Raw genomic sequence first — 15,359 nt, 5'->3', positions numbered from 1 at the left:
ATGCAGACACGGCCACATTCCCCACACAATACACACACACACATATAAAAAATGTAGAAGAAAAAAAAAAAACAGTTTTTTTATGGATAAAGCAGATCGCTAAGTTACGCCCCGCTCAGATGACAGCGTCATAGCCTGCGTCAGAGCTGGCAGGAGGGAGCGCCAAATTCAAATAAACTATATTCCGCTTTTCTGAGACTTTTTTTTCCGTGGACGGTCTCATTCTGTTTGTAAAACTGTATGCTACAACACTGTGTTGTTTTTTTTACCACCAAGACGCTGTTATTGAGCGTAATTTATTCCATAACGGACGCGAACAATAACTGTTGTTATAATGAGGCTGAGACTAGGACTTACATAACATCTTCTCCACTTAAATGGGGAATTATGTCAATTAAGTGGACAAAATCTGTGCCTGGAGGAGGCCATTCCTCTGGTAGGACACTGTAAGCCCACTGAGCTGTAAGCCAAGGCAATAGTGTCAATTATCCTGTGAGACCGTCTCAGATTCGTGACTGGCAGCCCTTTAGAGTGACGTCTGATGCAAACAAAGAGCTGCTCTGAAAGCCAGAAGTGGCTAGAGTGCTCCACACACACTCTAAGAGCCTGGACCAGGCAGAGTGAGGTTGGACCCTGCTCTTATTCTGAATTAGGAAGACAGGGTGATGACTTGTGCTCTGAATGGAGTGGAGAGCACTTTAGGCACATAGCTGTGTCTTGGTTAGAGGATGACTCTACAGTCATTAAGTCCAAACTCAAGGCATGAAGCACTGACTGACGGTGCATGTAAATCGCCCACTTGCTTGGCTGATGCTAACACAAGAAGGAGGGTGGTCTTAAGCAATAGGGGACATAACTTGGCCAACTGGAGTGGCTCAAAGGGAGGGCCTATCAGGGCCCTAGGGACTATGGATAATTCCCAAGTCAGCACAATATGAGGGTGAGGTGAATTCAGCCTCCAAGCTCTCGCTTGAGAGAGGTTCTTCCTCAATGAAATTGACTAAGGGGCTGGTGATAGCAGCTGGACTAATTTGGGGAACCATGTTTGATTCCTCAGAGTGGGACCACTAGGAGGACTGAACACCTGACTTCCCTGACCCATTTGATGATCTGAGCTATATAGGAAGCAAAGCAAGCGGAGGGAAGGCATTCATGGGCCAGAGCATTATTGTCTATATATTGTCTGCCATTGTGATTTTAATCTTCCCACCTCCTGCAGCGCAGAATTGTGACATCTGTCCCATTTCAATGGCGTAAAAATCACATGAAATGCGACATGGCCGTTCAGACTGAAGTCGCACTGCAAAACATCGAATATGTTTCCGATTTACGACCACATATGAAAGTGGCCTGGGCCTGATTTGAAAAAATCGGATTTGTGCTGTTCAGACTGTCATAAGAAAATCAGATATGGATCATATTTGGGCAAATTTGGGCCACTTTAGCCTGCAGTGTGAACTAAGCCTAAAATGAATAAAATAAATAGTCCTAAATGAAATATATTTCACATAAATAATTAACATATAAAAAAAAAAAAAAAAAAAAACTGCGGACGTGTACACTGATTTCATTTTATTTTTGTGACCAAGTAAGTTCAAGGAAACTGTTGTTTTCTTTATTTTAGAAAAGCACAATATTTGGTTTAAATAAAAGTGAATCCAAGCGTGATTCTCTTGGGTGATATAACTATATCTGATACTAAATTAAATTGTCTTAGCTTTCATTTTTGGTACACAATATTGTCGCTATCCATTATACATTTGCATTTTAGTATTACATTACATTGTGTTACGATATATTGTTATATCCCTGCATTGTTTTGAATGTTGAACAATTGTATCAATATATATGTATATTCTATATCCCGCGATCCAACAGAGGATAAGAGGTACGGAGAATGGATCAATTTTTATAGGGAAAGACAGCCTAGTTAAATGTTTAGCCAGGTCACCTCTGATTTTTTTAACTAATCAATCATGTTAACAACTTTACAGCACTTGTTGTGAATTTAGCTGACATTATAGTAGGGTCGCTTTGTGAACACATCTAAATGGTTAATTATAGATCTAGTAAAGCCCGGCTCATACTGTGCGATTTTGGCCACGATTTGGTCGTCTGAGACAAATTTTGAAAATCCTAAAATCCTAAAAGATTCCTATAATCCTAGGCTAAAATCGGTTGTCTATATCGCTGGTTTGACATGTTCACCGACAGCCGATTAATGGCCGTTACGATCAATTTTTTCCTCCGATTAAATTCTGGCAGTGTCAGAAGATTTCAGACACTTTCCTGCAGTGTGACATCTCCTACGACGACCGTCAAACCAAGAACCAATAGGAGCACTGAACTTGATGACGCAATTAGCGCGACAACTTCAAACTTCAACTTCGTTATTTGTAAAAACAATATATGTACAAAGTAAAGTTTACTTAAAGTTTATTTATTAAGGGGCAGGATGTTTAAACTCGAATAACAAAATTACCTCAAGTTCGCTCTGTAGAACTGGAAGTCCATAAAGTCCTCTTTTGCCCAGCCATGACTTGCTCCACACACGTCGTCTTTTTCATTTTTTTTTTTAACATCAAGGCATGTAATTAATAAAACTAACGCTACACGTTGCTGTTGTTTGCTAGCTACCATTATAGCGAGAGAACGCGGGTCACGTATTGATGACGTAAAACTCTGGACAAGCCTTCTTGAGTACGTCCGTTTTTGTCGCGTCTTGACTGTCGTACAGTCTGACATTAAGACAACTGAGATCCTACAGTCTGACATGGGGATCGTGTTCGTACAGTGTGACAAGCAACAATCGCAAAAGACTATTAAAAATCGCACAGTGTGAGCCCGGCTTAAGACAGAAACTCACCTGTTCCCCACTCATATTGGTCTGAAAAGGTAAAGAGGTGTTTCAGGTCTCGGGAGACTAGCGTAAATTGACCAACAGCGCCATCTGCTGTTTTTGGAAAAGAAAGTTGCTCAATTGCACATATGAGAAAATCTGCCAGCACGTGTGTGAGAAAATCAGCCTGCATGCATTTGTGAGAAAATCAAGCCAAGTTTCCTCATAAAAAGGCAAATGAGTCTCACAGTTGTAACACACAATACATATATTTGTCCATACCTCTGCATTTTCTCTCAAAGTGTTTTGTATTTGAAAATCACTTTGCGTTTGTTTGAAAGTTGAGTTTTTCTTTGCAAAGCAGATTGTGTTTATTCGCAAAACACTGGATTTGTTTGATGAATATTGGCACAAAATTCGCTCCATAGACGAAGGACTTGGTCCTCCGTTCTGCATGGAGGAAGAAAGAAGTGCACTGTAATGGAAAAAGGATTTTCTTTGACCAAGACTATCCACCTGAGATCCAACAGAAGAGATGGGCATTTGCACCGATTAGGAAAATTTTTAAAGAGAAAGGGATTAAAGTTCCAAACACCAACTCCGGCGAAACTGAAAAGTTTTTCTGGAAAACGGCCCGGTTATATATAACACGACGATGGACGCTTCGAAAGACTTGAAAGAAAAGGGACTGATAAGTAGCGAAGAGGCAACTGGAGTAGGGCCTTCTGAAAAAGTGAAACCAAGGCTTTGGGAAAAGGTTAGCGCAACATCAAAGAAAAGTAAGGAAGCACTTCGAGCGAAGATCCGGGGGAAACTGCATGGATTTCAAAGAGACAACACAAGCTCCGTCTGAATGAACGGGTGAAACTGAGACCCACCCATGATAAAACTTTGAAATACTAATAAGACTTTTTGAATTTGTGGAAATAATTTTGATGGTGGACGTATACAGTTGTGTTCAAAATAATAGCAGTCCAACATGACTAACCAGATCAATCACTGTTTTTGGTATAAATCATATTATTACATGGCAAATAATTTACTAGTAGGTGTAGTAGACTCAGAGAAACCAACAGACCCAACATTCATGATATGAATGCTCCTGAGTCTGTGTAATTGAATAATTAAGTGAAAGGGGCGTCTTCAAAATTATAGCAGTGTGGAGTTCAATCAGTGAGGTCATTCATTATGTGAAGAAACAGGTGTCATTCAGGTGGCCCTTATTTAAGGATGAAGCCAGCACATGTTGTACATCCAATTCTCTCTGAAAACCTGAGAACGATGGGTCGTGCCAGACATTGTTCAGAAGAACAGCGTGCTTTAATTAAAACGTTGATTTGAGAGGGGAAAACATATAAAGAAGTGCAGAAAATGATAGGCTGCTCAGCTAAAATGATCTCAAATGCTTTAAAATGGAAAGCCAAACAAGAGAGACGTGGAAGAAAACGGAAGACTACCATTCGAATGGATTGAACAATAGCCAGAATGGCAAAGACTCAGCCAATGATCAGCTCCAGGGAGATCAGAGATGGTCTGAAGTTACCTGTGAGTACTGTGACAATTAGAAGACGCTTATGTGAGGCTAATCTATCGGCAAGAAGCCCCCGCAAAGTCCCACTGTTAAAAAAAAGACATGTGCTGAAGAGGATACAATTTGCCAAAGAACATATCGACTGGCCTAAAGAGAAATGGAGAAACATTTTGTGGACTGATGAGAGTAATTGTTCTTTTCGGGTCCAAGGGCCGCAGACAGTTTGTCAGACGACCCCCAAACACTGAATTCAAGCCACAGTACACTCTGAAGACCGTGAAGCATGGTGGTGCAAGCATCATGATATGGGGCTGTTTCTCTTACTTTGGTGTCGGGCCTATTTATCGCATACCAGGGATCATGGATCAATTTGCTTATATCAGAATACTTGAAGAGGTCATGCTGCCTTATGCTGAAGAGGAAATGCCCTTGAAATGGGTGTTTCAACAAGACAACGACCCCAAACACACCAGTAAGCGAGCAGCATCTTGGTTCCAGACCAACAAAATTAAGGTTATGAAGTGGCCAGCCCAATCCCCGGACCTTAATCCAATAGAAAACTTGTGGGGTGACATCAAAAATGCTGTTTCTGAGGCAAAACCAAGAAATGCAGAGGAATTGTGGAAGGTTGTCAAATCATCCTGGGCTGGAATACCTGTTTACAGGTGCCAGAAGTTGGTTGACTCCATGCAGCACAGATGTGAAGCAGTTCTCAAAAACAGTGGTTATACAACTAAATATTAGTTCAGTGATTCACAGGAATGCTAAATCTTAACGTTTTTTCAGTTTATTGAGTAAATATTTGAGTTTGTAATGAAAAATGCAGACACTGCTATTTTTTTGAACAGCCCAATACCATTTTTTTCTTCATTTTCTGTAAAGTAATTAAAATATTGATAGTTTTTCTTCATGTTTTGATGTAAAATATAATGTGCAGTGTTCCCAATGAATGTAAATAAAAAAATATTATAAGGATTTTGAGCTTTAGTCACGTTTTAAAAAACACTGCTATTATTTTGAACACAACTGTAAACTGAATGAAAGAGGACAGATACTTTATCCGAGCTGCCTTGTGATAAAAAAGAATGAACAATTGAAGACACCACGTTCGAAATGGAGTTACGTAATAACATTTTTGTTGATGCAAAAAGACTATAATTGGTATTAAAACAATCCTGTTATCATAGAAGATAATAGAAGAAATGTTATGTTTGTTTTATGTTATGTTAATGGCATAATAGCTAAAAGCGGACTCCCCTTGTTTTGTGTGAACCCTTGGTATTTTTAACTGACTCGATCCTAATGATCTGAGTGGTCTGTTCGGTTTATATTCAGTGAGCATATCAGCAATATATTTAGGTCCTGGGCCATTGAGTGACTTATAAACAAGTAAAAATACATTAAAATCAATCCTAAATGTAACTGGAAGCCAGTGTAAGGACCTGAGGACTGGTATGCTCAGATTTTCTGGTTCTAGTCAGAATCCTGGCAGCAGCGTTCTGGATGAGCTGCAGCTGTCTAATGGTCTTCTTGGGAAGGCCGGTGAGGAGACCATTACAGTAATCCACCCTGCTGCTGATAAAGGCATGAACAAGTTTCTCCAAGTCTTGACTGGAAACAAAACATCTAATTCTTGCAATGTTTTTGAGATGATAGTATGCTGATTTAGTTACTGCTTTGACATGCCACAACACCTGAAATACACTGTACAAATGTATCTGTGGCCTAATAAAACCTGTGACATTGTGATAATTATGTGTTCTCAATTTCTTGTGTGAAGGAATAACAAAGGTATTTGTATGTGCATTTACAAGTGCACAAGTGAGTTTTGAAGTTGTATTGCCACATCTGAGAGGCTGTAAGTGCCGATTTGAGGTTGTTCAGCGAAACTAAAGTAAAGTGCAAAAGTAAATATGTCATACACATTTTGTTTATGTGAATGTCATTTTACACATTTGTAAATATTAATTAGCAACTTTTGATTATTGTCTGTGTGTGAAAACAAATCGAAAGCTTCAGCTTTTCACATCAGAGCTGTGAGTGTAAATTTAAACATTAAAAAGCATACTAATTTACCTACATGCATGCGTGCTTAACAGATGGAGCGTATGTAATGAGTGGGGCGGGGCCGAGAGCACGGAGCGAGGCCGGTGGAGTTAATGATAATGAGCGACACCTGCACCACTCACCGGTCTCGAGTCCCACGGAGGAGCTCCGGAAGGATAAAAGGAGGAGTGACGACAGTGGAAGACGAGAGAGGACCAGGCCTGGACTTTGTTTTGTGTGCGGCAGTCATCCGTGAGGGGCTGCCGCTTTACCTTTGTGTTTGTTTATTTTGCTATTAAAGTCTTTAAATGTTTGCCGGCTCCCGCCTCCTTCCCGTTCTACGAACTTTGTTACATTGGTGCCGAAACCCAGGAGGAAGGAGGGACATGCTGTCAGAGAGCCCTTGCTGCTGAGAGGGATCGCGGTGCTGAGGAGATCGGGCAGCAGGGAATAGCGGGGGCGGCCGCTGGCTGCCCGAGGCGGCGGTGGTACTGGAGCGATGGAAGAACAGGTGGGACGGAAGGCTCGCTGCCGTGCTCCTGGGTCGAGGAGGGGCGGTTGCCGTCCGAGAGGGAGCGGAGGAGTCGGCGCCATTCGCCAAGAGGCCGTAGCCTGCTGCCATCCGCCATGTTGGGGAGGAGCAGGGAATGGGGGACTCGCTGCCGGCTGCCCTCGACCGGAGGAGCCATCGCCGTCTGCCAGGAGGCGGAGCGTCGAGCCGTCCACCAAAGAGGTCCAGTACCATCACTTGGCACCACAAGTGAGAGCCTCCCAGCTGGTTGAGGACCAACCAGCAGTGTGTCCGGGAACATGACCAAATTTTTATTTTTATTTTCCTCTCTCCCCTCTCTCGTCTCTGTCTCTCCTCATCCTTCCGTCTCCTTTTCTCTCGCCTCGTCTGTCCTTACCCCCAGGTACGCCGCGGCCGCCCTGACGGGCCGTAGCGGGGTAGAGCGCACTCTCGAGGGTACCCCCCGGCCTGCGAGGGGCGATGAGGGTATGTAATGAGTGGGGCGGGGCCGAGAGCCGTGGGAACGGAGCGAGGCCGGTGGAGTTAATGATAATGAGCGACACCTGCACTGGTCTCGAGTCCCATGGAGGAGCTCCGGAGGGATAAAAGGAGGAGTGACGACAGTGGAAGACGAGAGAGGACCAGGCCTGGACTTTATTTTGTGTTTTGTGTGCGGCAGTCGTCCGTGAGGGGCTGCCGCTTTACTTTTGTGTTTGTTTTATTTATTAAATTGTCTTGAAAGGTTTGCCGGTTCCCTCCTCCTTCTTCCCGTTCTACAAACTTTGTTACAGCGTAATTGACTAGGAGCGCAATAATTATTAAATATACATTTGTTGCTGGACAACACTTGCGCCTATCATACACCTGGCGCAAGTGTTTTTGCTAGTTTCAGCCTGACGCAGTTCTCATTTTCCAGTCCTGCGCCGTTGTTTAAATAGCAAATGCATTTGCACCCATTTGTGCGCGCTTTGTGTGTTCAGGCGCATTGTGCTATTTTGAGGAACTGAAAATAGACTGCGCCATAGACCAACTCAAACCTGGTCTAAAGTCAATGGCGCAATATTTTTGTTTTGTTATTTAAATAGGTTAGTAGAAAATGCGCCTCTGGGCGAGTCCACAACGAGCGTTCACTTTGCTTATTACACACTGGGAAGCGCAGCAGCACACAAACATGCCAAATATTAAAAATGAAAGGATTGCAGTGTAAAAGAATATTATTGTGTAGGCTGCATAAATATAAAAATGTACGTCATAATAGATAGTCATTGCGTGTATCAGAATTAGCCAACCTATTTGCTCGCACATGAGCAGATCCGTTTGCTCTCTGGAGACGCGTTCAGTCTGTGCACCTTAAAATTCCACTGTTTAAATATCGAATCCGCCATGGTGGGCATTGGCGCAACTCACTGTTAAAGGGAATGGGAGATGAGACTCTGATTGGTTTATTGCACATTACACCCAAAAATCACCCATTACTCATTAAGAGAATAGGGACAACCCGTTTAGACCATGCGCCCGGGCGCGCTGACCGTTTTCCCGTCTTATTACTAGCAAAAGTGGATTCGGACATGCCCTGAGTGCACTTGTGACGTGCGCTTTAGACCATGCGCTTAGATCGTTAAAATAGGGCCCTGGTGACACATGAAGTGTATTTTTATGATAGCAGAAACTGTTAAAGTATTATTGTAATGGATAAATCAAACATCCTAATTAATAAGCTCAAATTAGTTAATGTGTGTTTTTCTTACCAGTTTATTATTCTTTATTTCATATTTTATTGATTGATTTTAACTTTAATGAGCAATTTTAGATTGCAACGTTTTAATGTTCTACTAATATCCATAAAAGGTAAAGCTGTCATAAAACCAGAGGAAAAGGCTGCAACTGAATGTGCAAGTATGCAACCATGTTAAAATGTTTTCATATATCTTAAAACAATGTCATTAAATCTTGGGCACAAAACATAAAGTACTGTCAGTTGTAGCCTATATATTTCATTTATTTTATTCTTATTACTTGAAGATTTTCTGTATACTTATATTTTTGGACTGATAGTGGTTAATAAAGTCAAATAATTGTATGTGAGAGAGTCAAAGGTAATATCATTGCATTCATATTGGTCAATGTTAGAGGAACTCAGCTTAACCTGACAGTTCCCAGCTTAAGCTGCTGGACTGACTGAGCTTGATCTATGTTAAATTTGTTTTATGAAACCAAAATCATATGAACCAGCATGGCTTATTTGGTAAACTTGTTTTATGAAACTGCAGTAATGAATGATGTATGTATGCATTGTCAGTGTTGAGCTCATGTCGTCTATGAGGTAATTTTCTTAGAGAGAGTAACTCACGGTGTTTCCCCAAGCGCCACCACCTGTTTGTCCACTACCTGTCTCTCTTTCACAGGGTCTTCAATAACGCTATGAAAAAAATTTATTTCAGCTGGACATTTAAGACCTTACATAAACTGTAAATTCTGACAGATCAAATGAAATCAGAGAATCAGTAATTAGAAAACAACATAAAAATGAAATCTAAAGACACACCTGTAGTCTTGAAGCTGGTCTTGAATGTCTGGAAGCACCTGCTGCTGAAGTTCAGAGAGTGGCCCTTGAATTTCCTCCTGCTGAATCTGAATTCAGAGTATAAAAAGACAATGCAGAAAAGCTGAGCGGATGTGGAGGAAGACGAAACTCGAAATTCACTATAGCATCTATAAAGACAGCCTTCATGCTTTCAATGTGGAACTAGCCACAGCTAGACAGACCTTCTTTTCAAACCTTATAAACAGTAACTTAAACAACACTCACACTCTTTTTGCGACTGTTGAGAAACTAACAAACCACCCAAATCAGATTCCCAGTGAAATGCTTTCCGACAGCATATGCAATGAGTTTGCTTCCTTCTTTTCTGAGAAGATCAATAATATCAGAAAGGCAATGATATTAACATCTGTAAATTTAAATGTAAAAATGTAAAAAGTGACATACGGCCAAGTATGGTGGCCCATACTCGGAATTCGTGCTCTGAATTTTAACCCATCCAAAGTTCACACACACAGCAGTGAACACACACACCCACACACACCATGAACACACAGCCGGAGCAAGGCCTGTGTGAATTATGCAGGTCACACAGATTCGACCGCAATTTCAAAAAGAAGTAACTATGTCTGTTTTTGAAGCAATTGATAGCAAAATTTTGGAAGAAATAGTACAGCACCTTAAATCTTCAACCTGCTATCTTGACACACTTCCCCCATCTTTTTTCAAAAGTGTGCTCAACTGTTTAGAAGCAGATCTCTTAGAAGTGGTGAACACCTCACTTCTTTCTGGGACTTTTCCAAACTCCCTGAAAACTGCAGTTGTTAAGCCCCTTCTGAAAAAGCGCAATCTTGATAACACCATGTTGAGCAACTATAGACCCATATCAAATCTTCCTTTCATAGGTAAGATTATTGAAAAGGTAGTTTTTAATCAGCTGAACAACTACTTAAACTCAAATGGACACCTGGACAATTTTCAGTCTGGTTTACGAGCGCATCACAGCACAGAGACAGCACTCATTAAGATAATAAATAATATTCGCGTCAATTCTGATTCTGGCAAAATATCAGTGCTGGTACTACTAGATCTTAGTGCTGTGTTTGACACCGTCGATCATAACATACTTCTAGAGAGACTGGAAAACTAGCTTGGACTTTCTGGGATGGTACGCAAATGGTTCAGGTCATACTTAGACTTATGCTCATAACCTCTCCCTTATAAGTGGACATCCATGACATGTGGAGTCCCACAAGCCTCAATTCTTGCACCGCTCTTGTTTAGCCTGTATATGCTCCCACTAAGTCAAATAATGAAAAAGAACCAAATTGCCTATCACAGCTATGTTGATGATACTCAGATTTACCTAGCCTTATCTCCAAATGACTACAGCCCCATTGACTCCCTCTGCCAATGCATTGATGAAATTAACAGTTGGATGTGCTAGAACTTCCTTCAGTTAAACAAGGAGAAAACTGAAGTCATTGCATTTGGAAACAAAGATGAAGTTCTCAAGATGAATGCATATCTTGACTCTAGGGGTCAAACAACTAAAAATCAAGTCAGAAATCTTGGGGTGATTCTGGAGACAGACCTTAGTTTCAGTAGTCATGTCAAAGCAGTAACTAAATCAGCATACTATCATCTCAAAAACATTGCAAGAATTAGATGTTTTGTTTCCAGTCAAAGACTTGGAGAAACTTGTTCATGCCTTTATCAGCAGCAGGGTGGATTACTGTAATGGTCTCCTCACCGGCCTTCCCAAGAAGACCATTAGACAACTGCAGCTCATCCAGAACGCTGCTGCCAGGATTCTGACTAGAACCAGAAAATCTGAGCATACCAGTCCTCAGGTCCTTACACTGGCTTCCAGTTACATTTAGGATTGATTTTATTACATTAGCCACATTTAAATCTAGACTCAAAACTCATCTGTTTAGCTGTGCATTTGTTGAATGAGCACTGTGGTACGTCCAAACTGATTGCACAGTATTTTATGTATAATCATTTTCTATTCTTAACTGTTAAAAATTCATATTAAATCTATTTTTATATAATTTCATTGTTTTTATTGTTAAGAGAATAGGGACAACCCGGGCGCATGGTCTAAACGGGTTGTCCCTATTCTCTTAATGAGTAATGGGTGATTTTTGGGTGTAATGTGCAATAAACCAATCAGAGTCTCATCTCCCATTCCCTTTAATTTCATTATTTTTTTAATTCCTTGTTTTATTGTTGTGATTATTTTTTTTAATGACTATTCCTGAAACGAGGAGTTAGTGACATTCAATCACGGGCTTCAAACACAACGTAGATAAGGCAGAATCAAAGTCAGAGTTCAGGCTGAAAGATCAGGGCTGGCGGCAAACACACAGGGGAATCGAATAACAAGGCAGGTTGAATCAGAATAGGCAGGCGGCAGAGAATCAGAGTCCAGTAAACAGTCCAGGTCATACACGGGAATCCTACACGGAAGAAACGCTCGGACATATTTGCAAGACAAGACTTCACAATGAGGAAACAGAGAGCACAGTTTAAATAGGTAAGAGTCAATGGGAAACACCTGTGAGTGAAATCAGCGAATGTGGGAAATGGAGTCCAATGATGGTTAATACTCAGGTCACGGTGCCCTCTGGTGGTGAGTGGAGGGAGCCACAGAGGCTGAGTTCGTGACAATTCCACTTCCTTTTATGTAAAGCACTTTGAATTACCACTGTGTATGAAATGTGCTATATAAATAAACTTACCTTGCCTTACACTTATTTTTTGATTATGTTACCACAAATAGACATTACTATGCAAATTATATACAGTGTATAGATACATTGTATATAATGGGAAAACCCATTAATGGCCATATTTACACACATAAAGCAAAAATGGTATATCAAAGCATTCTGTTATATAGGTGAGAATCATCTTTATACCTATATATTTATAGTCTGGTGTATATATACAGTGGTGTGAAAAAGTGTTGGCCCCCTTCCTGATATTTTATTTTTTTGCATGTTTGTCACACTTTAATGTTTCAGATCAAACAAATTTAAATATTAATCAAAGATAGCACAAGTAAACACAACATGCAGTTTTTAAATGAAGGGTTTTTTTTCTGAAGGGAAAACAAAATCCAAACCCACATGGCCCTGTGTGAAAAAGTGTGTTCTATCAGTCTGGAAAAGGTTATAAAACCATTTCTTCTTTGTTTCCTTTGTAACAGAGTAAAATGTCTGTCACAGTTTTTTCCATGTCCTTAGAGCAGTGGTTTTCAAACCTGTCATGCAAGCACCCTTGCCCTGCACATTTTGTATGTCTCCCTTGTCAGGCACACTCAATTTAGGTCTTGCAGTCTCTACAAATGAGCTGAATCAAGTGTGTCTGATAAGGGAGACATACAAAATGTGCAGGGCAGGGGTGCCTGCAGGACAAGTTTGAAAACCACTGCCTTAGAGGAATGCAATTAAAAATTCTATGTGTGGTAATACTACGAGGCACTAGAGGGTGCTTATTAGACACACCTGGATTACATATCAGGTGAGCATTTGTCTGAAGAACTAGTTCAGCTTGGGTAGAGGGAATGCATGGCTGTATCTGAAATCGTCCCCTATACCCTCATTCACTATTCCCTACATTAGTCCACTCATACAGTTCACTTGAAGAAGTGAATGAAAACGAGTGAGTGAATTCAGACACTGAGTGCACCGGAAGGCATAGTTTGCTTGCTGTTAAATAATCATTTGAAACGGGCAGCTCCAGTAGTAAGATTGAAAGATATATCTTGAACTCTGTCACGGAAATTATGTATAAACCCTAATAGTCAATTTACAACTAATTTTGTACCTTTGTTGTATTATGCCGTTTACGAGCGCTTCTAAAATCAATGAATGGATGATTCAGCTGCAGGCGCCATCTTCTGGTGAGACGCGGGAATTCACTCGGAGCACGACTCTCACAGTGCATTCTGGGGATTCTCTAGGCATTGAGTGTACATCGGTTGTACACTCGTTTTTGCTGTGCATTGTGGGATTGAATGAGTGCACTCGAGAACATCCACTATGGTTTCGAAACACCACTTAAAATGGCTGTACCCTCAAATAGTGCACTATTTGAGGGTATTGGGGGCGACTTTGAGTTTGTTTGGTCTTATGTCTACATGTCTTAAATGTTGCTGTGCTACATTGTGTTTGGATTTACCCTTGTTGGATTAAAGATTTATATGTAACCTTTCATCTTCATCGTGCACTTTTTAACACAGCGTAGCCATAGCACTTACAGACTTACTGTGTAAGTAGAGTCTGAGTGAGAAGCATTTAGGTTCAAACTTGTGAAGGACTTATTTTAAAGTATTGGAATGTGTCTTTTGAATATTTATCTGTGACATTTGAATTGCTGCTTGTGCAAAACCTGGGTCAGGATGTTTTTACCAAGTAGGACACGTTTCTGGAACTTATTTGAACATTTAGGGAGAACAATTTAAAATTTCTCTTAAATATTTGTTGAGTATTGTTGATGGATAACTCACTTAAGGCATAGAGTGGCCAAAATAATGTATATTTATGGTTTATTTGATTCGTTATTAGCTCAAATGTGGCTCTGCCGTGGCCTGCTTGTGGACCACTGCCAAAATGCCACCATTCCATGCAGCATGTGGGCCACATGAGGAATATAGGGAAGACCCAGGGTTAGAATAAAAATCAATTGTGGCCCACATTAGGGCCAGTTTTGGTTTATTTGGTTGGCTTACATGTGGCAATGCTAAGGTTTACTTGAGGCCCAAATCTGGCAAACAGGACCTGACTGCCATTATTCCACATGGTATGTAGGAAGACCAGGGCCAGAAATAAAATAAATGTGGCCCAGATTTGCTTTATTTTTATTTATTTATTGTCACGGCTGCCATGCGGAATTCCTATGGCTTGCTTGTGGCCCAAATTAGGCAAACAGGTGTGGACTACCCAAATGCCATCATTCTACATAGTATGTGGGCTAGAGCAAGGTGTTAGATCTGGGCCGGATTTAGGCTAGAATTAAAATAAATATGGCACAGATTTGGGCCAGTGCTGCTTTATCTGGTTTATTCATGGCTGACATTGGGCCTTCCTTTTGGCTTACTTGTGGCCCAAATTTGGCAAATAGGAGCGGACCACCCAAGTGCCATCATTCCACACGGTATGTGGGCCAGATGAAAGTGTCAGGTGTGGACCTGATCTGGGCCTCGGGAATTTTGCTATCTGGGCTTGGACACTGCGAGCGTCAGGTCTCCTCTCGCTACAGAGAGTTATTGAGACCTAGGCCCTAGGTGAGCCTCCTTACAAGAAGTCCAGCATATGGAGTGTAGTAGGCCTCCTCTCGATCTAGAGAGTCATCATGCTGAGGCCTCCGCTCCAAGAGCTCAACTGTTTCGGCGACTGTTGTCAGGTCTCCTCTCGCTACAGAGTTTTTGAGGCCTCCGCTCGCCAGAGCTCCGCTGGGGCAATTATATGAATGTTAGGTGAACCTCCTCACAGGATGCCCAGTGTATGGAGTGTAGTAGGCCTCCTCTCAATCCAGAGAGTTGTCATGCTGAGGCCTCCGCTCCAAGAGCTCAACTGTTTCGGCGAGTGTCATCAGGCCTCCTCTCGCAACAGAGGATTTTTCCTCGCAACAAGAAAACCGTACGCCCTGAAGTGGAAGTTTCACTTCATGGTGCGGAGGTCGCCAGCTTGAACTGCCCAATTGATACAGTTCTGGAGTTCTTGTAGGCCCGTTCCTCCACAGGGTTAACCCACTCCACCCTGAAGGTGGCGTTATTGGCCTACCGTGCCCCTCTTGGTGGCTAGTCAGTAGGCAGACACCCCCTTGTTACACGTTTCCTCCAGAGGCTGAGGCCTCCAGCCAGAGAGCTTATGCTATG

The 15,359-nt window shown here is 41.5% G+C and overlaps 1 protein-coding gene and 1 long non-coding RNA gene across 2 annotated transcripts in view; both read right to left on the bottom strand.

Moving 5' to 3' along the window:
• LOC306858963 overlaps nucleotides 1-15,359 on the bottom strand; it is a 1,377,007-nt gene that overhangs the window by 29,248 nt on the left and 1,332,400 nt on the right. The gene's annotated exons all lie outside the window — the stretch shown is intronic.
• LOC306858928 (uncharacterized protein) overlaps nucleotides 1-15,359 on the bottom strand; it is a 41,377-nt gene that overhangs the window by 4,476 nt on the left and 21,542 nt on the right. The window contains exons 3-4 of the mRNA XM_079399736.1: nucleotides 9,473-9,558; nucleotides 9,278-9,346 (exon numbers count right to left, since the gene is read on the bottom strand). Coding sequence (XP_079255862.1) covers nucleotides 9,278-9,346; nucleotides 9,473-9,558 — 155 coding nt within the window. The remainder of the gene's footprint in view (nucleotides 1-9,277; nucleotides 9,347-9,472; nucleotides 9,559-15,359) is intronic.

Source organism: Barbus barbus (assembly GCF_936440315.1).
Source record: "Barbus barbus genome assembly, chromosome: 39".
Classification (NCBI taxonomy): Eukaryota; Metazoa; Chordata; class Actinopteri; order Cypriniformes; family Cyprinidae; genus Barbus; species Barbus barbus.
This window is presented reverse-complemented; position numbering and strand designations above follow the sequence as displayed.